The 27,038-nt window shown below is 35.8% G+C and overlaps 1 protein-coding gene across 2 annotated transcripts in view; it reads left to right on the top strand.

Moving 5' to 3' along the window:
* Positions 1–232: 232 nt before the first annotated feature.
* The window catches only part of LOC128653351 (complement component receptor 1-like protein), an 87,541-nt gene continuing 60,735 nt past the window's right edge, over positions 233–27,038 (top strand). Inside the window, exons 1-2 of one of the 2 annotated variants that reach the window (XM_053706577.1) lie at positions 233–288; positions 1,029–1,156. In XM_053706577.1, the coding sequence (XP_053562552.1) occupies positions 1,066–1,156 (91 nt within the window). In that variant the 5' untranslated portion in view covers positions 233–288; positions 1,029–1,065. The remainder of the gene's footprint in view (positions 289–1,028; positions 1,157–27,038) is intronic. The other variant, XM_053706578.1, reaches the window with a different exon arrangement.

Raw genomic sequence — 27,038 nt, 5'->3', positions numbered from 1 at the left:
GGCTTGAGTTCCAGGTTATCAGACACTTTATTAATATTTAAAGGTATAAAATTACTACCTACAAGGATTACAGGTGCTGATAACATTGCTAATGTTGGTGTTTATACCCCTTATCCGCCCCCTTCCATTATATCCACCTATCTTAGTACACTGTAGTGTTTGCTGCTGATAATAATTAACAGAGAATCAAGTTAAATGTATAAAAATGTTATACTCATAATACTTTGGCTAAGAATTTACTAAGGACAGTAGGTTGTGCAACTTTTCATGCCACTTTTAAATAAACAGGTAAGTTGCAAGTAGTCCTAATTCACATTATTTTTATTGTCTCTTTTTTGTATTCTGTTCAAGGGGTATAAACTCATTTGACTTCTGTACATTTCAGGATTTTTTTATGATGTTTAAATAAGATGCAATATTAATTATTACATTTTCCATTTTGAAGCAACACAAATACATTGTTAAATAACACATTTCTGATACAACACAGAGCAATTTAAGACAAAAGAAAATTCTTATATTGCATGTAATAGTGTAGATTAAAAAAAAATAAAAAAAATCTTTGCTCCTAATTTGAGAAAAAAATCATGACTTTTCTAATTCTGTTGTAAAAATTAAATTATTAAAGAAAATGCAATGTAATACCATTGGTCAGATTGCAGTATAGCTTGAATGTTTGAGATGTTAATATAATTCCACACTCACTGAAAAAGAATTGGTCCTTAAAGAGAAATGAAACTCAAAATGTGTCTTTCATGATCCAGGTAGACCATACAATTTTAAACAACTTTTTAAATCTATTTTCTATTTTCACATTTGCTCCACTCTCTGTGTATCCTTGGTTGATATAGCAGCAATGCACAACTGGTTCCAATCTAAGTAGATAATATAAGTAAATTGGCAAGTTGTTTAAAATTGTATACCCTTTATGAATCATAAAAGAAGAAAATGGGGTTCATGTCCCTTTAAATACTAACATATTTATATATGTATTGCCTATAATTAATGATTGCTTTTTTTGTCCAAAGATAAAGATTTAGTCTCACACACAATAACATTTACAGAATGATGAACTCGAAGCCTAATGCATGGAACCTTCACATATCGGCTATCTTCTGCCTCGCTGCGTTTCACATCTTCATTACCACAGTTCATGGTAAGATCTATCATTAACAAGTCAAACATGTAATAAAAAAATGTATCAGTTTCTACAGTTAGGATATTGTAATATATTATGATGCATAATGTTCTTTGCTCTCAAAGGTCAACCACACAAACTACAAACGAATTAATAAAAATGAAAAATCAACTATTTACATAACCATTTACTTATTAACTAAAACAAATATTAGTGGTCAATTTATTTTGGCTCCAGTCAAGTAACTATAAAATTGTGTAATTTCACAGCAGAAAGCAATTTTTTGTGATTTCTCTATTATAGCGAGCTTTTGATCAACAGCCCCTAGTCTGCTTTAGCTTGGCAATCTAAGACTTGTTTTCTACAATTTCTATCAAATTTTATTTAGTATTAAATATATTTTTATTAGCCATTACACATTTACATTTATATGTTTGTTCATAACTTCTTTTGTTAAGCCATTATATTATATATTATCATATTCTAAATTTAAATCACAACTATAAAACCCACTGAACCCCAACCAACTCACACAAATGCCATCTTACAAATCCTATCCTATATACTCCAACTGTTCCGAATTGCTTGTGTTTGATTCTTGCAGGAATTATTTATAGGTGAAAACCACATGCACAAACCATCATGTTTATAATTTCTGGGTGACATTGCAAAGTATTAAAGTCTGAGTTCTAAAAAGTAAAATGTCACTTTAGGGAAAAAAGGGAATAGTATTGATTTCAACCCAACACACATTAGACCAACTGTGCTAAACCTGGAGGCAGTTATTTATATTTTACATACCAATGTTCTTCACTTAGAAGAACATTTTCTTTTTATTTTAAAATATATATTTCTATATATCTCATGTAGATAGTTAAAATGATATATTTATCAGCATGGTTAAGCACAATCAAATCTTTACTTTGCATAGATCTGGTTTGTTAATATATTTATTCTGTATTGATGGTGGGACAAGACTCTATGGGATGACAGTCTAAAATGGAACATTGGTGACTTTTAAGTATCCAAATGTTATATTTACTAATAAAAAGCATAATTAATTGTTTAGCATGCTTACAATTTTAAACATCTCAGGAGGATTTTTTTCTCCACTGGAATCACTGGTTAATTTAAGACAAAAATAACCTGAATTAAGAAATGACGATAGATTAGAATAGGGGCCATTAAAGAGAATAGTTTGAGTGAGACCGCGTCTTTCAAGCTTGGTGGTTTTCTCAATTCACTCTGTATCCTAAAATATTGATCTGTTTGTTCAAAAATCAAAAGTAGAGTTAGACTGAAAATTGTGATTTGCCAATCCCCTCGCACAACTCAGGGAAGCACATGCTATTTTAAATCTTTAAAATTGAGGTTCCAGGGAGGAAGAAATTGAGTTGTAATAAAAAAGTGAAAATGAAAATATGAACAGAATAGAATCCAGTGCTACCATGAAAAGCTCAAAAGACCTTATGTAAAGGCATGCTGAATCAATATCTTGGTGATGAAAGCTCTGTAGGCAAGAAAAAAAAGGCTATCATCAAAGAATGGTGAGTAAGAATATCTTAAGAACTATTCCGAAAAATGTCAACCTGGTTAGAAGGGCAGGAGATTTGTTGAGGATTTTGATTCTCTACCTGTGAGATTGAAGGCACTGTAGCAGCACGCCGGTAAGCAGCAAACTGAGCTTGTAGGATGTATTAGTCACACTATGGAGGACACTGTGATCCTCTGCATCTGCGTTCTGAAAAAAAAAAGGTTTCAAGAACATTAATAGTGATGTGGCAAGCTCAGAGAAAAAAGCAGTAACTGAGAGTGTTGGACATGTGTTCAGGTTAATTGCTGCCAGAATGAAACTTGGTGACCATGTGATGAATTGTGGCATTTTACAAACTTTTCCAAAACCTAGAGGAAGGGCATTTCTTTCCTTTTGGCCCCTACATTTTAGATCACACTGGAAGCTTCACCTAAACGAAATGTTGGGTCATGTTGGTCAATGTTGAATTTTTTTTACTGCATAATCTTATAGGGCGTATGAATATGGAAGCTGATAAGTGTTATGCATCAAATTAAACATCTAAGCCACAGAGAGAGGGATGGAACACAAAAATGAAACCTCAAAAATTGGTGACCTGCCTGGGGTTAGCAGGCAAACTAAGATGAAGTCAGAATATCTATCTATCTATCTATCTATCTATCTATCTATATATATATATATATATATATATATACACTGTATATATACAGTATCTCACAAAAGTGAGTACACCCCTCACATTTTTGTAAATATTTTATTATATCTTTTCATGTGACAACACTGAAGAAATGACACTTTGCTACAATGTACAGTAGCCTGTATAACAGTGTAAATTTGCTGTCCCCTCAAAATAACTCAGCCATCAATGTCTAAAACCGCTGGCAACAAAAGTGAGTACACCCCTAAGTGGAAATTTCCAAATTGGGCCAAATTAGCAATTTTTGCTCCCTGGTGTCATGTGACTCATTAGTGTTACAAGGTCTCAGGTGTGAATGGGGAGCAGGTGTGTTACATTTGGTGTTATCGCTCTCACACTCTCTCATACTGGTCACTGGAAGTTCAACGTAGCAAAGAACTCTCTGAGGATCTGAAAAAAACAATTGTTGCTCAACATAAAGATGTCCTAGGCTATAAGAAGATTGCCAAGACCCTGAAACTGAGCTGCAGCACAGTGGGCAAGACCATACAGCAGTTTCACAGGACAGGTTCCACTCAGAAAAGGTCTTGCCAATGTCGACCAAAGAAGTTGAGTGCACGTGCTCAGCGTCATATCCAGAGGATTTCTTAGGGAAATAGACAAATGAGTCCTGCCAGCATTGCTGCAGAGGATGAAGGGGTGGGGGTTCAGTCGGTCAGTGCTCAGACCATACGCCGAACACTGCATTAAATTAATCTGCATGGCTGTCGTCCCAGAAGAAACCTCTTCTAAAGATGATGCACAAGAAAGCCCGCAAACAGTTTGCTGAAGACAAGCAGATTAAGGGCATGGAGTACTGGAACCATGTCCTGTGGTCCGATGAGACCAAGAAAAAATCATTTGGTTCAGATGGTGTCAAGCGTGTGTTGCGGCAACCAGGTGAGGAGAACAAAGACAAATGTGTCTTGCCTACAGTCAAGCATGGTGGTGGGAGTGTCATGGTCTGCATGAGTGCTGCCAGCACTGGGGAGCTACAGTTCATTGATGGAACCATGAATGCCAACATGTACTGTGACATACTGAAGCAGAGCATGATCCCCCTCCCTTCGGAGACTGGGTCGCAGGGCACTATTCCAACATGATAACAACCCCAAACACACCTCCAAGTTGGCCTTGCTAAAGAAGCTGAGGGTAAAGGTGATGGACTGGCCAAGCATGTCTCCAGTCCAAAAACCGATTGAGCATCTGTGGGGCATCCTCAAATGGAAGGTGGGGGAAAGCAAGGTCTCTAACATCCACCACCACCAGCTCCTTGATGTTGTCATGGAGGAGTGGAATAGGACTCTAGTAGAAATAATGGTGGCCACACAAAATATTGACACTTTGGGCCCAATTTGGACATTTCTGCTTAGGGGTGTACTCACTTTTGTTGCCAACGGTTTAGACATTAATGACTGTGTGTTGAGTTATTTTGAGGGGACAGCAAATTTACACTGTTATACAGGCTGTATACTCACTACTTTGCATTGTAGCAAAGTGTCATTTCTTCAGTGTTGTCACATGAAAAGATATAATAAAATATTTACAAAAATGTGAGGGGTGTACTCACTTTTGTGAGATACTGTATATATATATATATATATATATATATATATATGTATATATATGATATGTGTGTATATATATATATAAATATATGCCTTTTTAATTTGTGTTGCTTTTTAATTTAGATAGTACCTTTGCAATGTAAATCAGTGCTTATGTGTGGGTCTTAGGGATTAGATAATCTATTTTGAAAGGATGAAACATATGATCATAAATTATTATATTACATTAATATGTAAATGCCCTTTTAAAAAATTAAGGGCTTGATTACGAGTGGAGCACAATATTGTGCTTTCAGATCGTGATATTGCCGCTACACTCAGTAATACCAGCTCACGTAAATGTGTGCTGGTATTACAAGTGAGTTTGCGTTGCCTGGAGAGTGTGCTTCCAGAACCTCATTCTCATGCTGTCAGACACGGCAAACCACCTAGGACAGCGCAGGGGGCAATTTGTGCAGTGTTGGGCAGCAATAATTAAATAAATATGTATATGAATATATACATATATATTTATGTGTTTATATGTGTATATACTGTGTCATACTTGGGTAAGCACATAAAATATAACCATCAGCAAAACTTTTACTGCATTATGCCATCTAGTAGAGAAAGATATCTTTACTGATGGAAGTCAAAGAAGAACAAATTAAACTGTTTAATAAGACATTCAATATATCTAGAACTTTTGCTAAATCACTACAATGGAAAATAACTGTCTTAAATGCTCTTATCAAGGCTCAGACAGTTTGCATGACTTTTAGTATTGGCCTTAAAGGGACATAAAACCCAAAATTATTCTGACATAGTATAGAATTTTACAGAAATTTCAAATTTACTTCTATTATCTAATTTGTTTAATTTTCTTGGTATCCTTTGTTGAAGAAATAGCAATGCACATGGTTGAGCAAATGACATGAGTAATATATGTGTAGCCACCTATCATCAGCTACTGAGCCTACCTAGGTATGATTTTCAACAAAGGATACAGAGAGAATGAAACAAATTAGATAACAGAAGTAAATTGGAAAGTTGTTTAAAATCACAAGCTCTTTCTAATTCATGAAATAAGAAAATTGGGTTTCATGTCCCTTTAAGTGAGTTTTTTTGCTGGACAATTCTTACTAATAAAGGAGTTGATCACAATATTTTATCAAATCTTTTTTAGGCCTGTTTTCTGCCACTGATATGCCCTTTTTGAAGTTAAACCAATTACAATCATTCATTTTCGATTGTTTAATGAACCTGAAAACACATTATTAGCTTACCGGAAAAAGTCTCTGTAAGTAACATGGGACAGTCCTGTTCAAGGTGATCACAATCTAATTTCTACATACAATTCAACAGATTTTTGTAATCATTTGTCACATATTTAATTTGACAGCTAATAGCACTTGATAAAATGCAAAACTGGCCGTTTTTTATATACATATATTCTAGTATTTAAAAATGTTTTTGAATTAAACATTTTTTTGCACATGGGCAATATACCATAGTTTGCCAAATTATTAGACCCGTTGGTCAAAAATCATAATTTTGATAATAATTCATATTTATTCTTAATAGTGTTGATTGATTTTTTAGTTTGTAACCATTTCTGATTCCATGTTATATTGGCAGCAACTGCAATACATATTTATGTGTAATTTGATGTAATATTACTAAAATATTTAGTAAATTAACAAATTTACGCCTAGATTATGAGTTTTGCGTTAGAGGCTGTGCGGTACTAACGAGCAGTTTATGCTCACTGCTCACTTACAGACAACACTGGTATTACGGGTTTTTACAAACCTGGCGTTAGCCGCAAAAAGTGAGCTTAGAGCAAAATTTAGCTCCACATCTCACCTCAATACCAGCGCTGCTTACGTTAGTGGTGAGCTGGTAAAACATGCTCGTGCACAATTTCCCCATAGGAATCAATGGGGGAGAGCCGCCTGAAAAAAATACCTAACTACTGCAAAAAAGCAGCGTAAAGCTCCTAACGCAGCCCCATTGATTCCTATGGGGAAATACATTATATGTCTACACTTAACACCCTAACATGAACCCCGAGTCTAAACACCCCTAATCTTACACTTATTAACCCCTAATCTGCTGCCCCCGACATCGCAGACACCTGCATTACATTATTAACCCCTAATCTGCTGCTCCGGACACCGCCGCCACCTACATTATACTTATGAACCCCTAATCTGATGCCCCCAACATCGCCGACACCTACATTTTATTTATCAACCCCTAATCTGCCGCCCCCTATGTCATCGCAACCTACCTACATTTATTAACCCCTAATCTACCGCCCCCAACGTCGCCGCCACTATAATAAACATATTAACCCCTAAACCTAAGTCTAACCCTAACCCTAACACCCCCTAACTTAAATATAATTTAAATAAATCTAAATAAAATTACTACAATTAACTAAATTATTCCTATTTAAAACTAAATACTTACCTATAATATAAACCCTAAGCTAGTTACAATATAACTAATAGTTACATTGTAGCTATCTTAGGGTTTATTTTTATTTTACAGGCAACTTTGTATTTATTTTAACTAGGTACAATAGTTATTAAATAGTTATTAACTATTTAATAACTTCCTAGTTAAAATAAAGACAAATTTACCTGTAAAATAAAACCTAACCTAAGTTACAATTACACCTAACACAACACTACACTACAATTAAATTAATTGCCTAAATTAAATACAATTAATTACAATTAAAAAAAATTATCTTAAGTACAAAAAAAACTAAGCACTAAATTACAGAAAATAATAAAGAAATTACAAGATTTTTTTTAAAAAAGGACCCCCAAAATAAAAAAAGCCCTACCCTACACTAAATTGCAAATAGCCCTTGAAGGGCCTTTTGCGGGGCATTGCCCCAAAGTAATCAGCTCTTTTACCTGTAAAAAAATTACAATTCCCCACCCCCAACATTAAAACCCACCACCCACACAACCAACCCCACTCTAAAACCCACCCAATCCCCCCTTAAAAAAAACTAACACTAACCCCTTGAAGATCATCTTACCGGGAGACGTCTTCACCCAACCGGGCAGAAATGGTCCTCCAGATGGGCAGAAGTCTTCATCCAACCGGGCAGAAGTGGTCCTCCAGACGGGCAGAAGTCTTCATCCAGACGACATCTTCTATCTTCATCCATCCGGCGTGGAGCGGGTCCATCTTCAAGACATCCGACACGGAGCATCCTCTTCTGATGACGGCTAAGACTGAATGAAGGTTCCTTTAAATGACATCATCCAAGATGGCGTCCCTTCAATTCCGATTGGCTGATAGAATTCTATCAGCCAATCGGAATTAAGGTAGAAAAAATCCTATTGGCCCATAGGTAGAAAAAAATCCTATTGACCTATAGGATTTTTTCTACCTTAATTCCGATTGGCTGATAGAATTCTATCAGCCAATACTAATTGAAGGGACGCCATCTTGGATGACGTCATTTAAAGGAACCTTCATTCAGTCTTAGCCGTCGTCAGAAGAGGATGCTCTGCATCGGATGTCTTGAAGATGGACCCTCTCTGCACCGGATGGATGAAGATAGAAGATGCCGTCTGGATGAAGACTTCTGCCCTTCTGGAGGACCACTTCTGCCCGGTTGGATGAAGACTTCTGCCCATCTGGAGGACCACTTCTGCCCAGTTGGGTGAAGACGTCTCCCGGTAAGGTGATCTTCAAGGGGTTAGTGTTAGGTTTTTTTAAGGGGGGATTGGGTGGGTTTTAGAGTAGGGTTGGTTGTGTGGGTTTTAATGTTGGAGGGAAATTGTAATTTTTTTTTTACAGGTAAAAGAGCTAATTACTTTGGGGCAATGCCCCGCAAAAGGCCCTTTTAATTTAATGTAGGGTAGGGCTGTTTTTATTTTGGGGGGGCTTTTTTATTTTGTTAGGGGGATTAGATTAGGTGTAATTAGTTTAAAAATCTTGTAATTTCTTTATTAATTTCTGTAATTTAGTGTTTGTTTGTTTTTGTACTTTAGATAAATTTTTTTTAATTGTAATTAATTGTATTTAATTTAGGTAATTAATTTAATTGTAGTGTAGTGTTAGATGTAAATGTAACTTAGGTAAGGTTTTATTTTACAGGTAAATTTGTCTTTATTTTAACTAGCTAGTTATTAAATAGTTAATAACTATTTAATAACTATTGTACCTAGTTAAAATAAATACAAAGTTGCCTGTAAAATAAAATTAAACCCTAAGATAGATACAATGTAACTATTAGTTATATTTTAACTAGCTTAGGGTTTATTTTATAGGTAAGTATTTAGTTTTAAATAGGAATAATTTAGTTAATAGTAATAATTTTATTTATATTTATTTAAATTATATTTAAGTTAGGGGTGTTAGGGTTAGACTTAGGTTTAGGGGTTAATAACTTTATTATAGTGGCGGCGACGTTGGGGATGGCAGATTAGGGGTTAATAAATGTAGGTAGGTGGCGGCGATGTTAGGGCCGGCAGATTAGGGGTTAATAATATTTAACTAGTGTTTGTGATGCGAGAGCGCGGCGGTTTAGGGGATAATATATTTATTATAGTGGCGGCAGATTAGGGGTTAAAATATTTATTTTAGTGTTTGCGATGTGGGGGGGCCTCGGTTTAGAGGTTAATAGGTAGTTTATGGGTGTTAGTGTACTTTTTAGCACTTTAGTTAAGAGTTTTATTGTACAGCGTTGTAGTGTAAAACTCTTAACTACTGACTTTTAAATGCGGTACCAGGCTTGACAGGAGAGGGTCTACCGCTCACAATTGAGTGGTACACCTGTACCTGCAAGACTCGTAATACCAGCGGGCATTAAAAAGCAGCGTTAGGACCTCTTAACGCTGCTTTTTAACCCTAACGCACAACTTGTAATCTAGACCATATATTTTTTTACAAATGGGTAAACAAAATGACTTGTCTTTAAAGAAAGTCGGTCAAATTGTCAGAATTTAGAAGGCAAATATCATGTTAAAGTACAAGAGTGCTAAAATTGTAGGTGTATCACGTAGTTCTGTAAAGAATATTAAGAAAAATGGATTGTGGGGATGATTTGAACCCAAAACAGAAGGGCCCTTATGGTAAACATTGTGTTATTACACCAAGAACTGACAGAAGAATTTGAGATATCTGCACTCAAAATAGGAAACTCCCTGTCTTGAATAAACACATTCAGGATGCAGGCATCAAGGTATCTGAGAAAACTGTTTAGCAAGGATTAGCTGAAGAGGGCCTGTTAGCCAGAAACCCTGCTCAGAAACCATCCAAACAATCCATTCCTTTCTTAGTATTCTTTACAGAACTATGTGATACACCTACACTTTCAGCAATTTTGTACTGTTACATGTTTTTTGTCTTCAACAGGCCGACAATGTGACCTTTCTTTAAAGACAATGTTTACCTAGCTGTAAAAACATATTCTTTTGTTAATTTACCAAATATTTTAGTAAGATTACATCAAATTACACATAATTATGTATTGCAGATGTTGCCAATATAGCATGGAATAAGAAAAGGTGACAAAACTAAAAAATCAATCAAAACTATTAAGAAAAAATATGAAATTAATATCAAAATACCGGTTTTTGACTAATGGGTCTAATGATTTGACATGGCACTGTACACTGAATATAGCCAACAATGCCATTTTGGATTTTACTTTGGATTTAGTCAGACGAGCCGGAATCAGGAACAAGTAAAACAGCAGAGTCGGGAACAAGCCAGGGATCAGGAACCAGGAAGGACGTGAGACAGCCAGGTAATACACAGGAACTCTCACAAACAGGTCTGAGACAACGCAAAGGCAAAGCATACTGAACAGATGCCCCTTAAATAATAAGTGATGACATCACAATTCTGAGACTGCATCCTGTCTCACACAGATGATGCACACCAGTCTGGCCATAAAAGGAAGTGCAGGAAATGAGCAGCATCCCCCATAATGCACCATAGTCAGCAAGAGAGGTGGGTAAAATGGCTGCCAGCAGCACATGGCAAACAAAACAGGGAAAAAACCCTGACAACATGATACTTCATACAGCATAAAAGATCTGCTGAAATACAAAGATGATAGTGAGGGTGCTAAACAGCTAAAGATATCAGTAATAAATCCAATTATAAAACATTTGTTTAAAACATTTATTTATCTGTCTTATATATCACTCTAAAAATAGGGACGTCTCTCTTTAAAATATATGTATACAATGTATCAGATCTGCAAATGGATAATACAATAAAAAGGCAACAAACTTGTTAGTATTTGGTACATTTACCAGTTCAAAGTCTCAATATCAAAGAATCTTGTATTCAGAACTTATTTGCGTTTAATGACAACATAGTTTTAAAATTATACCACCATAGAATCTGCTGATGTTTCATACAGTTCCGTTATGAATAAGATAAAAGTTACCTCCAAATCACTAGATCCTCTTATGTACAGTCTTTAACAGTTTGCTCATACCTGAGCTCCCAAGCCGCTCTGAAGTTCCAAGAGAGTGTTTGGCAATTTGGTTGAATTTCTCGCAACCGCGAGTCCACCCCACATGACCAATGGCATCTGACGTCACGAGTGACCCTTGCAAATTATTTACCCTGTGGATTCTGCAGCCATATTAGATAGACAACTTTGACAGATAGTGCTGAAAACACAACCTTGTGTCTTGATAATGAACCCCACTCCTGCACTTAGTGCCACGCATGCAGGAAATATCACAGTTGTTGCTGTTAGTCATACAAGTCACAATTAACCCTGGTTAAAAAAACACTTAAAAAGGTTAAAAAACAAATATTGTGATAACACACAATACTGATAGCCACTGCTTTCAATGCGTTTTGCCCTTCCCAAGGCTTTATCAAGATAAGTGTGGCTAGTTGATTATGTTTTTATAAAGGACCATCTCAATTCTTATTGGTTCAGGATTCCATTGGTTGATTTTGTAATCGTTTGAAATAAAAGGTGGTATTGAGTCTATGGCCTCTAGTTATCAAGCTCCGTAAGGAGCTTGATGGCCCCTGTTTCTGGCGAGTCTTCAGACTCGCCAGAAACAGCAGTTACGAAGCAGCGGTCACAAAGCCGGCTGCTCCATAACCTGTCCGCCTGCTCTGAGCAGGCGGACAGACATCGCCGGAAATCAACCCGATCGAGTACGATCGGGTTGATTGACAGTGTGCAGGGGGTGGCGTTGCACCAGCAGCTCTTGTGAGCTGCTGGTGCAATGATGAATATTGCATATTGCTCGCCGTATTCAGCGAGGTCCGTCGGACCTGATCCGCACTGTTGGATCAGGTCCGACAGACCTTGATAACTAGAGGCCTATGTTTCATTAAGGTGGTATAGGAGTAATTCATATACATGAGATATAAATCTTCTTCAAATCTGTGCATCATTTGCATCTGATATAACAAACATAAAAACATAGAAAAAATTACAATTTTTTTAAAACTAGTGACTTTATTCAAAAAGAAAAAGTGATAGGTCTAATTCAGAATTAAGACGGTTAGGAAATAAAGTGTCACATTTGTAGATTAATTCAGCCTTCTTTATAAACAGTTGTTTCTCTATATTCTCTCCACTCCAGTGACCTTTTACTCTGTGAATACCCCAATAAGAGATATCTGTTACCCTACCCTTATGAACTTCTTTAAAGGGTTTATATAAATGTGTGTCTTCTATGCTATTTTCAATATTACAGAGGTGCTCCCTTATTCGATCTCTGAGAGACCTTTTAGTTTCACCTATATAAAATAAATTGCAAGTGCATTTCAAAACATATATCACATTTTTTTTGTGTGCATCTAATAATCTCTTTTATTACATATTCTTTTCCAAAGTTATTAATCCTTATGCTCTTAATTTCTGTACTGTGCTTGCAGGCTTTACAGGTATAGCATGGGAAAAAAACTGCTATTTGGCTCCCCATTAGATCTCTTTGTGTTTTTCTTTTTCCATTTCTCCTTAGCTCACTAGGGGCCAGGATGGATTTAAAATTTGCCGCTTTCTTAAAGACAAAGTTGGGAGTAGTAGATTGTTTGTCTCCAATTACTGTATCTTCTTTTAGGAGGTGCCAATGCATTTTAATGATATTTTTTAATTATACCATGATCTGCATGATAGTCTGTTATAAACGGGACTTTAACAATATCTGTATCTTCTTTATTTTTAATCTTATAATCCAAAAGTAATTCCATTTCTGTGTTCTTAGATCTGGTTATGGCTTTCTTGATATTTTCTTCCCTATAACCTCTTGTATTAAATTTATCTGCCAATACTTCTATTTGTTTTTCAAAATCAACTATTTGTATACGTAAACATTGTCCCATTGGGATGTTTTCTTTCCATACATTGAGGTGACAGCTGTCAGCGTGCATATAGTTATTACAGTCCACACTTTTAAAGTGTGCTTTAGTCTCTAATTTATCATCTATTACCATTATCTCTAGATCAAGGAAGATAGCCACATTTTTACTATAGTTGTAAGTAACGTGTAGACCATAAATATTTTTGTTCATTTTCTCAAATATTTGCACCAAATCTGTTTCTGAGCCTTTTCAGACCACTAGAAGGTCATCTATATATCTCTTATAGAGTACGAGGTTTTCACCATAGTTTCTCTTCCCATGCACCCATAAATAAATTGGCATAGCATGGTGCAAACCTCGTACCAATTGTGGTCCCTTCAATTTGGAGGAATAATTTTTCATCAAATGAAAAATAGTTATGCTATTTGGAATATTTGGAATACAATTTGTATGTGTTGGTGTCATCTCTTTGTCTTTCTGGAGAAAATAGTTCACTGCTTCAATACCTTTACTATGATTTATCACAGTATATAGAGATGTCACATCACAAGTGTCTAACATGTCTTCTTCCCATTTTAATGTTTACATTACATTAAATTACACTTCACTTACAACTATAGTAAAAATGCAGCTATCTTCCTTGATCTAGAGATAATTGCAATAGATGATAAATTAGAGACTAAAACACACTTTAAAAGTGTGGACTGTAATAACTATATGCACGCTGACAGCTGTCACCTCAATGTATGGAAAGAAAACAACCCAATGGGACAATGTTTACGTATACAAATAGTTGATTTTGAAAAACAAATAGAAGTATTGGCAGATAAATTTAATACAAGAGGTTATAGGGAAGAAAATATCAAGAAAGCCATAACTAGAGCTAAGAACACAAAAAGGGGATTACTTTTGGATTATAAGATTAAAAATAAAGAAGATACAGATATTATTAAAGTCCTGTTTATAATAGACTACCATGCAGATCATGATATAATTAAAAAGATCATTAAAAAGCATTGGCACCTCCTAAAAGAAGATACAGTAATTAGAGACAAACAATCTACTACTCCCAACTTTGTCTTTAAGAAAGCGGCAAATTTTAATCCATCCTGGCCCCTAGTGAGCTAAGGAGAAATGGAAAAAGAAAAACACAAAGAGATCTAATGGGGAACCAAATAGCAGTTTTTTTCCCATGCTATACCTGTAAGGCCTGCAAGCACAGTACAGAAATTGAGAGCATAAGGATCAATAACTTTGGAAAAGAATATGTTATAAAAGAGATTATTAGATGCACACAAAAAAATGTGATATATGTTTTGAAATGCACTTGCAATTTATTTTATATAGGTGAAACTAAAAGGTCTCTCAGAGATCGAATAAGGGAGCACCTCTGTAATATTGAAAATAGCATAGAAGACACACATTTATATAAACCCTTTAAAGAAGTTCATAAGGGTAGGGTAACAGATATCTCTTATTGGGGTATTCACAGAGTAAAAGGTCACTGGAGTGGAGAGAATATAGAGAAACAACTGTTTATAAAGGAGGCTGAATTAATCTACAAATGTGACACTTTATTTCCTAACAGTCTTAATTCTGAATTAGGCCTATCACTTTTTCATTTTGAATAAAGTCACTAGTTTTAAAAAAATAAAATAAAAAAAAAATCATTTTTTTCTATGTTTATTCACCTTTTAATATTCTAATAAGTTAAGAATTATTATATATTTGAAATGTTTTTATGTATCAAATGCCAACTCTGCCGAAATTTGCACTATGCACAATAGTTATGTAAATAGTTAGCCTTAAGCATTCTTAATAGAATAGAATGCCTGAACTGGTCAGGAATATCTGTAACATATACTGATAATTATTTTTAGCCAAAATTATTTCTATATGCAATTTTCTATGTTTTTATGTTTGTTATATCAGTTGCAAATGATGCACAGATTTGAAGATTTGTATCTCATGTATATGAATTACTCCTATACCACCTTAATGAAACATAGTCTCAATACCACCTTTTATTTCAAACAATTAAAAAAAATCAACCAATGGAATCCTGAATTGAGATAAGAATTGAGATGGTCCTTTATAAGAATATAATCAACTAGCCACACTTATCTTGATAAAGCCCTGGCAAGGGCGAAACACGTTGAAAGCAGTGGCTATCAGTATTGTGTGTTATCACAATATTTGTTTTTAAACCTTTTCATTATCAAGACACAAGGTTGTGTTTTCAGCACTATCCGTCAAAGTTGTCTAATACGGCTGCAGAATCCAGAGGGTAAATAATTTGCGAGGGTCATCCATGACGTCAGACGCCATCGGTCACATGAGGTGAACTTGCGGTTGCGATAAATTCAGTCAAATACTCTCTTGGAACTTTAGAACGGCATGGGAGCTCAGGTATGAGCAAACTCTTAAAGACTGTACATAAGAGGATCTCGTGATTTGGAGGTAACTTTTATCTTATTCATAACGGAACTGTATGAAACAGAAATAAACATCAGCAGATTCTATGGTGGTATAATTTTAAAACTATGTTGTCATTAAAAGCAAATAAGTTCTGAGTACAAGATTCTTTGATATATTGACATATTGGTACTTTGAACTGCTAAACGTACCAAATACTAACAAGTTTGTTGCTTTTTTATTGTATTATCCATTGGCAGATCTGATATATTGTATACATATATTTTAAAGGGAGACGTCCCTATTTTTAGAGTGATATATCAGACAGATAAAGAAATGTTTTAAAGAAATGTTTTATAACTGTACTTATTACTGATATCTTTAGCTGTTTAGCGCCCTCACTATCGTCTTGGTATTTCACCATATTGTATTTAAACAATTAGAAGGAATTGTTTAGTGTGAGGTGCATGATATCTACAGCCCTAGCACATTACTATATATATATATATATACTGTATTTTTGATAAAAGATCTGCTGGAAATGCGAGAGAATTGAAATCATGACTTCTGACTTCTCTATCCCTGTTGACAGCATCACCATTTTCCCATCACCCCAAGTCCGCTGCTTCGGAGTTACACTTGACTCAAATATATCCTTCGTACCCCATATCCAATCACTTTCTACATCCTGCCGCAACCATCGACGCAATATTTCCAAGATTCGACCTTTTCTGTGCGCTAACACTACAAAGCAAATAATCCACTCCCTTGTTATTTCCCAACTTGACTAATGCAATAACCTACTTACTGGCCTTCCTCTTTCCCACCTCTCCCTCCTTCAATCCATCCTAAATGCCTCTGCCAGGCTGATCCACCTTTCTCGTCGCTCTGTATCTGCTGCACCTCTCTGCGAGTCCCTTCATTGGCTCCCCATTCACAGCAGAATTAAATTCAAAATTCTCACCCTTGCATACAAAGCACTCAACAACACCGCTCCCCTCTACCTATCCTCTCTAATCAACAAGTATACTCCAGCCCGCCCACTAAGATCCAACAATGACCTGCTCCTTGCATCTGAGACTATCACATCTTCTCATGCTAGACTGCAGGACTTCTGTCGTGCAGCACCTACCCTCTGGAACACTCTCCCTCGTGCTGTCAGGTTTTGCCCTAATCTTTCTTCCTTTAAATGCTCTCTGAAGACTTTTCTGTTGAGAGAAGCCTACCACCCAACTCAATAATATTTCTCTTACCTAACAACATTTCCCTCATTCAATCTTGCAGTCCTCACCTCCTTTTTCTCAACCACCTACCCTTCTAGATTGTAAGTTCCCACAAGAATAGGGCCCTCAATTCCTCCTGTATGTGATTGTAAATTTTGTCCTGTCTCTTACAAGTTTTATATTATTGTTTTATTTAAATGAACTGTATCCATGGACAGCGCTGCGGAATATGATGGTGCTTCATAAATAAAGTATAATAATAAAAATAACATCTAGAAATGCTGTTTCGAAATCATGTTTATAATTCATGCCCGCATTTTTTGTGCTGTTCATTTATAGTACTGTTTAAAAAGACATTGTTTTGGTTATTATGTTGTCATGGATGAGATGTTATTCTATGATCTTTTTTAAAATAATGTTTATATTATTTGTTTTTTTAAATTAATGTAGTTATTTGGCAAAGACAAACCACTTTCTGTATAGTGAGAAAGTAAACTTCTAGCGAGAATTTAGAGGCTATAAACTTTCAATGGAGTAAACCTCGTAAAATCCTGTTATTGAATATAATAGGATGCAACTACTTTGTTCTATAAGAACACACACTTTTTTCTTTTTTGATTGAAGTTGAAAATTTTGCAAAATTGGACAACACTTTATTCTAAATCAACCACTGAATAAAATAAACAAAAATAACTTTTACAGTAATAACAACAACAAAAACCACATTGAGTAAACATTCTATTTTAAACCCATTATGCCCATATTCCAATGGCATTAAAGGTCAAAATTAAAATGTCCATGGGTGCATTTCAATTTTAAATAGAATTATTGCAATATACTTCCATTGGCAAAAATGCTTCTAGTAAAAGTTATCACTGTTTTTTAGCAGAATACGCACATATGCTTTGAGGGCCTGTGCAAAAATGCTTCTATTTAAAACTTAAAAGCACCTATGCACATTTCAGTTCTGAGCTTTCTATATCTTTAGTCATGTTTAACACATATCATGATGGTTTTGGAACATTAAGAAGTTAATTTTAAACTTTTATTACTTTATTAGTAACATGATACTTACACTGTACAAAAATAATAATCAAAACAACAAATTAAAAACTTTATATCAACCAACAATACTAGAAATATTGTGGTTTAGGCCTACTTTTGTAGAGACCCACTTTAGGTTTCACAATGGTGCAATAAAAACATTTTCCCACACACGCAAACACCCCTAATAGAAAGCTTTTAACGCAGGTGGGTTAGCACGCGTATTACAAGTTAAAAGTTGGACTTCGGATATTGCAACCACGTTACATTTTTTCTATAGCAGTTAGTGTAGGAAAGGGTTTATGTGATGGGATGGTCACATTTAGGGTTCTCTGCTAGTTGGTATCCTAAGATAATCAGAGAAAATAAAAATATTATTGATATCAATGCTTTCTAGAACAATAAATGATTTCCTTTATTTCATTATGGATCAGATTATCTTTACTGATACACACAAATACACCCTATTAAAAAATACCTCAGAGATTTCGATATACAGTAATTGCTAAAAATTGATGTTATTAATACTATGGCCTCTATTTAACAAAGTCTGGAGGACCTGATCCGACAGTGCGGATCAGGTCCGCCAGACCTCGCTGAATACGGAGAGCAATACGCTCTTCGTATTCAGCATTGCACCAGCAGCTCACAAGAGCTGCTGGTGCAACGCAGCCCCCTGCAGACTCGCGGCCAATGGGCTGCCAGCAGGGAGGTGTCAATCAACCCGATCGTACTAGATCGGGTTGAATTTCGGCGATGTCTGTCCGCCTGCTCAGAGCAGGCGGACATGGTTATGGAGCAGCGGTCTTTGTGACCGCTGCTTTACAACTGCAGGCTCGCCAGAAACACGGGGCATCAAGCTCCATTCGGAGCTTGATAGATAGGCCCCTGTATGTTTTTTGTAACATAGATTCTATTTTTAAATGTGTAATGAGATTAGATTTGTTGATCCTTTATTTACAACATTGTAATGCTGAATGTGATGTTTCATTTATATATATATGCTAGTCGATAAGCCTGCCCAGTGGGCAGTCTAATTATTTTTTAAGCTACAGATGTAGAAACAACCTATTTTGCAACTCTGCTTTTATATAAATATTTAAGCTATAGGTGTACCAATACTGTGTTTTTATGGACTACTGTCCTAAATATATCAAACATATTTTATATATAATAAACTACAGGTATAGCAACACCCTATTTGGACGAACTACTGTCCTAAATAAATCCAAATTTGCTGCTCTTCAAATTATGTCTACTTTAAGTATATTTTTTATAAACAACATTTTTAGTAAAACAGGCATCACTTCCAGTTATTAAGTAGCCTTGTTCTTGTCCGTCTATGACCTTAACTTTAACATCAGAAGAGCTTTTTACCCGAGAAAAGCTGCATATAGCTGTCCATGGCTGAAAACTGGCTCTGGCAAATAGATGCCAACTATATCTAATGTTTGACCTTGAGATTTGTTAATGGTCATAGCGAATGCAAATTTAATTGGAAATTGTCTTCTTCGTAATACAAAAGGAAGTTCTGTATTACTTGGGGCTAAGTCTATTCGAGGAATGAAGACATTTTGCCCTTCAGCTGTACCTGTTAATACTTGTGCAATAATTAAATTTTGATGCAAAGCTTTCACAACCAATCTGGTGCCATTACAAAGACCTCTTTTGGTGATTAGATTACGCAAAAGCATAATAATAATACCAATTTTAAGATTGAGTTTATGAACTGGCATTCCAGAAGGAGCCAATTCATTTAAAAACTCAACTATCCCTATTATCCCTATCCTCCTGTGATTCATCATCAATAGAATCAGTACTTAAGTAAGTAGAGGTTTCACCTTCTAACAAACTAAGAACTTCTTCATTGATTTTATCAACATCACTATTTTTTGGACATAAAATTGCCATTTTTGAAAACTTAAAAGCATCAGATTTTTTTAACTGTTCACCAAAAATCTCCTTTACAATGGAGTCTTTGCAGATAATTTGAGATGGAATTTCAAAGATATCTTCATGAAAGCCATGCTCGTTTGTCAGTAGTCCATCTCCAAGCTTTAAAATCCAAGAACTAAACTCTGGATCAACAGATCTTACATTATTAATCAGCTTCAAAAGCTTAAACTTATGCCCGAGTGGATTACATTTTATGCTGGCTTCAACTATAGCTGATCTACTTCCGTATGCAACAACAGGAAGAGTTTGTCTGAAATCACCTCCGAGCAGAATAGTTTTGCCTCCAAAAGGTTTGTTGTTATTCATCAACTCTTGAGGGAGTTTGTCGACACATCTGAGTGCATCACTGGAAGACATGGTTGATTCATCCCAAATAATAATCTTTGCAGTACGGATCATTTGCGCATCATTAGAAGTTTGCCTCATGGAAGAGGTTGAAGTATCCATCAAAGGAACTGGCAACTTAAACTGCGAGTGATATGTTTGTCCACCTTCAAGCAAATTTGCTGCAATACCTGTTGAAGCAACTGGAAATGCTACCTCACTATTTCCTCTAAATGTCCTCAACAAATTGTTGTATAGGTAGGTTTCACCACTACCACCAGGACCCTCAAGGAAATAACACCTTTGTGGTAAAGTGTAATTTTCCAATGCAGCAATGATTTCTTCAAAACTTTTATCCTTGAAGGTCATTAAAAAATGCCTTTATTTGGACTCCTGTATAACTTTCAAAAGAAGCATCATAGAGATCTCTGGGATTTTCAGGTAAATTGTTTCAATTAACAATTAAAATATCCGGAATATCTCTAAATGCATAATTTAAACAATTTTGACACTCTGGTGTGTGATCTGGGTGTCTTGAAAAGTCTTCAAAACGTTTTGTTTTGTACTTTTCCAAAAGCTCTTTAGAATTTGGTGAGAGCAAAACACTCTCTAAGCAGTAAAGGCATCATTTCACTTGCAGCTTCATGAAGAGTTAAATCCCATGATTGATCATCTTCAAAAATACGTTTTTGAGCTGCTTCTTTAAATGTGTGAAATTGAACACCATCAGTTGTTCGGATATCTTCAAAAGAAGTTGCTCCTTTAACATGAAGTAAAAGCAAGCGTAAAAAAAATCTCTCAACATCTGAAATTAAACTTACAGAGTACATGCGACCAATAGTGTTATTTGCTTGGTCTTGTACTCTTTTTTTCCATGTTGTTGTCTTTTGATGAAAAACAAAATGCTGAGGAATATCAGTGTAAAGAAATGCATGAGCTGACAAATCTTCTTGGTTTAAATTAAACCAAGCAGTCAAAGGTGTGTCTCTATAATGTGTTCTTTCTACTGCAGTTTCAATATTGTCTTCAGTAAAATATACTGATTGTTCTCCAGGAAGGTGAACTTGTAATTGCATAATTGTATGCGATTGATGGTGCATATGAAAGCCAAAAAATCCGCCATGCTGCTTCTGGAGCACTAACAGATCTGGAATCAATAAATGAAGTTATCTCATCATGAAGAAGTGTTTCATGTTCTTTAACTGCAATATTTGCGCAGTCATGCCCTTTATAAATATATTTAAATATGTACTTTACACTTTTTATGGAAGCACAGCTTTCTATCGGCTAGATTACGAGTTTTGCGGTATGAGTGAAAAGCAGCGTTAAGGCTCTTTTTCACTACCGCTGGTATTACGAGTTTTGCAGGTATATCTGTCCCGCACACTTTTTTGGCCGTAACACTACGTAAATATCGCAGCTTTCAAAAAGACCTTTTTCAATAGGACTTCCTTTGCGCCGGTATTACGAGTCTGCCTGGGAGGCCAAAAAGTGAGTGGTACAGCCTATACCGGCAAGATCCATACCGTAAACTGGAAGTCAGTAGTTATGGGTTTTATGCTACAACGCTGTAACATAAAACTATTAACTAAAGTGCTAAAAAGTACACTAACACCCATAAACCACCTATTAACCCCTAAACCAAGGCCCTCCCGTATCGCAAACACTAAAATAAAATTATTAACCCCTAATCTGCTGATCCAGACATCGCCACCACTAGAATAAACATATTAACCCCTAAACCGCCACACTCCCACATCGTAAACACTAGTTAAATATTATTAACACCGTAATCTGTTGTCCCTAACATCGCCACAACCTACATTACTGTTATTATCCCCTAATCTGCTGTCCCTAACATCGCCACCACTATACTAAAGTTATTAACCCCTAAACCTAACCCTAAGTCTAACCCTAACCCTAGCACCCACTAACTTTAATCTAATTAAAATAAATCTAAATAAAACCTACTATCCTTAACTAAATAATTCCTACTTAAAACTAAATACTTACCTATAAAATAAAACCTAAGATAGCTACAATATAACTAATAGTTACATTGTAGCTAGCTTAGGGTTTATTTATATTTTACAGGTAAGTTTGTATTTATTTTAACTACGTAGGCTACACCTAAGCTACCTTACACTAACACCTAACATTACACTACAATTAAATAAAGTACATTAATTAAATACAATTAACTAAATTAAAAAATAAAACAAACACTAAATTACACAAAATAAAAAAGAAATGATCAAATATTTAAACTAATTACACCTAATCTAATAGCCCTATCAAAATAAAAATGCCCCCCCCCAATAAAAAAAACCCTAGCCTAAACTAAACTGCCAATAGCCCTTAAAAGGGCCTTTTTCCGGGGCATTGCCCCAAAGAAATAAGCTCTTTTACCTGTAAAAAATAATACAAATAACCCCCAACAGTAAAACTCACCACCCACACAACCAAACCCCCCAAATAAAATCCTAACTAAAAAAACCTAAGCTCCCCATTGCCCTGAAAATGGCATTTGTATAGGCATTGCCCTTAAAAGGGCATTTAGCTCTTTTTCCGCCCAAACCCTAAGCTAAAACTTAAACCCACCCAATAAACCCTTAAAAAACACTAATCCCCGAAGATCCACTTACAGTTTTTGAAGACCCGACATCCATCCTCAACGAAGCGGCAGAAGTCCTCATTGAAGCTGGCAGAAGTCTTCATCCAAGTGGGCCGAAGTCTTCATCCAAGCCAGCAGAATACTTCATCCAGACGTCATCTTCTATCTTCATTTATCCGGCACGGAGCGGCTCCATCTTCAAGACAACCGGCGTGGAGCATCCTCTTCAATTGACGGCTCTTCCAGAATGAAGGTTCCTTTAAGGGACGTCATCCAAGATGGCATCCCTTGAATTCCGATTGGCTTATAGAATTCTATCAGCCAATCGGAATTAAAGGTGAAAAATTCCTATTGGCTGATGCAATCAGCCAATAGGATTGAGCTTCAATCCTATTGGCTGATCCAATCAGCCAATAGGATTGAGCTTGCATTCTATTGGCTGTTCCAATCAGCCAATAGAATGCAAGCTCAATCCTATTGGCCGATTGCATCAGCCAATTGGAATTTTTCATCTTTAATTCCGATTGGCTGATAGAATTCTATCAGCCAATTGGAATTCAAGGGACGCCATCTTGGATGACGTCCCTTAAAGGAATCTTCATTCTTGAAGAGTTGTTGATTGAAGGGGATGCTCTGCGCCGGATGTCATGAAGATGGACCTGCTCCGCTCCGGATGGATGAAGATAGAAGATGCCGTCTGGATGAAGACCTCTGCCGGCTTGGATTAAGACTTTGGCCCGCTTGGATGAAGACTTCTGCCGGCTTCGATGAACACTTCTGCCACTTCATTGAGGATGGATGTCGGGTCTTCAAAAACTGTAAAAGGATCTTCGGGGGTTAGTGTTAAGTTTTTTTAAGGGTTTATTGGGTGGGTTTTATTTTTATCTTAGGGTTTGGGTGGAAAAATAGCTAAATGCCCTTTTAAGGGCAATGCCCATACAAATGCCCTTTTCAGGGCAATGGGGAGCTTAGGTTTTTTTAGTTAGGATTTTATTTGGGGGATTTGGTTGTGTGGGTGGTGAGTTTTACTGTTGGGGGGTTGTTTGTATTATTTTGTTTATAAATGCCCCCACAAAAGGCCCTTTTAAGAGCTATTGGCAGTTTAGTTTAGGCTAGGGTTTTTTTTTATTTTGGGGTGGCTTTTTCATTTTGATAGGGCTATTAGATTAGGTGTAATTAGTTTAAATATTTGATTATTTCTTTTTTATTTTGTGTAATTTAGTGTTTTTTTATTTAGTTTATTGTATTATTTAATGTAATTTATTTAATTTTAATGTAATGTTAGATTTTAGTGTAAGACAGGTTAGGTTTTATTTTACAGGTAAATTTGTATTTATTTTAACTAGCTAGTTAGTAAATAGTTAATAACTATTTAGTAACTATTATACCTAGTTAAAATAAATACAAACTTGCCTATGAAATTAAAATAAAACCTAAGCTAGCTACAATATAACTAGCTTAGGGCTTATTTTATAGGTAAATATTTAGTTTTAAATAGGAATTATTTAGTTAATAATAGTAAGTTTTATTTAGATTTGTTTTATTAAAGTTAGTGGGTGTTAGGGTTAGACTTAGGGTTAGGTTTAGGGGTTTATAACTTTAGTATAGTGGCGGCGACATTGGGGGCGGCAGATTAGGGGCTAATAACTGTATTGTAGGCGGTGTCGACATTGGGGGCAGCAGATTAGGGGTTAATAAGTGTAGGTAGGTGGCAGGGACATTGGGGACGGCAGATTATGGGTTAATAAGTGTAGGTAGGTGGCGGCGATGTCGGGGGCAGATTAGAGGTGTTTAGACTCTGGGTTTATATTAGGGTGTTAGGTGTAAACATAAATTTTCTTTCCCCATAGGAATCAATGGGGCTGCGTTACGGAGCTTTACGCTCCTTTATTGCAGGTGTTAGGCTTTTTTTTTAGCCAGCTCTCCCCATTGATGTCTATGGGGAAATCGTGCACAAGCACGTAAAACCAGCTCAAAGCAGCGCTGGTATTGGAGTGCGGTATGGAGCTCAATTTTGCTCAACATTCACTTATTGCTTGATAACACCGGGTTTTTGTAAACCTGTAATAGCAGCGCTAAAGGGAGGTGAGCGGTGACAATAACTTGCAAGTTAGCACCGAGCAGCTCTTACCGCAAAACTCGTAATCTAGCCGTAAATTAATATGGCAGTTGTATTTTAATGTCAAGTATGGGTTGTATGGTACAACCCAACAGTTATCAATTTTTTTACCATTTATTTTACTAGAAACAATTTTTTTGCTTAAAAGGCCATTCGACTTTTTTACTGCCCTTAAAAGGGTATTCAGCTCTTTTCCAATTTGCCAAGGGCAGTAAAAAAGAGCTGAATTACCTTTTAAGGGCAATGCCCATACAAATGCCCCTTTAGGGGCAATGGGTAGTTTAGTTTTTTTTTAGTGTTATGTTATTTTTTATTTTGGGGTGTTTGGTGGGTTGCTTCTTTTAATGTTAGTGGGGGGCTTTGTATATTTTTAATGTAAAAGAGCTGATTTCTTTAGGGCAATGCCCTACAAAAAGCACTTTTAAGGGCTACTGGTAGTTTATTCTTAGATTAGGGGTGTTTTTATTTTGGGGGGGCTTTTTATTTTCATAGGGATTAGGTGTATTTTTTATTATTTTGGATAATGTTTATTATTTTCTGTAATGTTAGCTTTTTTATTTTTGTATTTATAGATTAATGTAATCTAATCTTTTTTTTAAAGTAATGTACGCCTAGATTACAAGTTTTGCGGTAACAGGGGTGAGGTATTAACTTGCACGTTATTCTCACCGCTCACTTTCCTACAGCGCAGGTTTTACGAGTTTTCAGAAACCCAGCGTTAAAAGACAAAAAGTGAGCGTAGAGCAAAATTTTGTTCCAAATCTCATTTCAATACCAGCGCGTGGTCGTGCACGATTTCCCCATAGGAATCAACGGGGAAAGCCCTAATTTAGGGGTTTGGGCCTGCAAAAGAGCTAACTGCCATTTTAAGGGCAATGCCCATCCAAATGCCCTTTTCAGGGCAATGGGGAGCTTAGGTTTTTTTAGCTAGGATTTTATTTGGGGGGTTGGTTGTGTGGGTGGTGGGTTTTACTGTTGGGGGGGTTGTTTGTATTTTTTTTACAGGTAAAAGAGCTTATTTCTTTGGGGCAATGCCCCGCAAAAGGCCCTTTTAAGGGCTATTGGTAGTTTAGTTTAGGCTAGGTTTTTTTTTTTTTTGGGGGGGGCTTTTTTATTTTAATAGGGCTATTAGATTAGGTGTAATTAGTTTAAATATTTGTAATTTGTTTATTATTTTCTGTAATTTAGTGGGGGTTTTTTTTGTAATTTTGCTAATTTAATTTATTTAATAGTATTTAATTTAGTTAATTTATTTAATTATAGTGTAGTGTTAGGTGTTAGTGTAACTTAGGTTAGGTTTTATTTTAAGGTACTTTTGTATTTATTTTAGCTAGGTAGTTATTAAATAGTTAATAACTATTTAATAACTATTCTACCTAGATAAAATAAATACAAACTTGCCTGTAAAATAAAAATAAACCCTAAGCTAGATACAATGTAACTACTAGTTATATTGTAGCTAGCTTAGGGTTTATTTTATAGGTAAGTATTTAGTTTTAGATAGGAATTATTTAGTTAATTATAGGAATATTTAGTTAGATTTATTTAAATTATATTTGTTATGGGTGTTAGGGTTCGACTTTGGTTTAGGGGTTAATAACTTTAATATAGTGGCGGCGACATTGGGGGCGGAAGATTAGGGGTTAGGAAATGTAGGTAGGTGGCGGCGATGTTAGGGATGGCAGATTAGTGGTTAATAATAATAAACTAATGTTTGTGAGGCGGGAGTGCCGTGGTTTAGGGGTTAATATGTTTATTATAGTGGCGGCAATGTCGGGGGCGGCAGATTAGGGGTTAATAAGTGCAGGTAGGTTGCGGCGACATTGGGGGTGGCAGATTAGGTGTTAATAAATATAATGTAGGTGTAGGCGATGTTGGAGGCAGCAGATAAGGGGTTCATAAATATAATGTAGGTGGCGGCGGTGTCCGGAGCGGCAGGTTAGGGGTTAAAAAATGTATTTTAGTGTTTGCGATGTGGGAGGGCCTTGGTTTAGGGGTTAATAGGTAGTTTATGGGTGTTAGTGTACTTTTTAGCACTTTAGTTATGAGTTTTATGTTAAGGCGTTGTACTATAAAACTCATAACTACTGACTTTCAAATGCGCTAGAAATCTTGACGGTTTAGGG

The sequence above is a fragment of the Bombina bombina genome, chromosome 3, assembly GCF_027579735.1.
Source record: "Bombina bombina isolate aBomBom1 chromosome 3, aBomBom1.pri, whole genome shotgun sequence".
NCBI classification, from domain to species: domain Eukaryota; kingdom Metazoa; phylum Chordata; class Amphibia; order Anura; family Bombinatoridae; genus Bombina; species Bombina bombina.
Note: the sequence above shows the minus strand (reverse complement) of the source record. Positions and strands in the feature narration are given on the sequence as shown.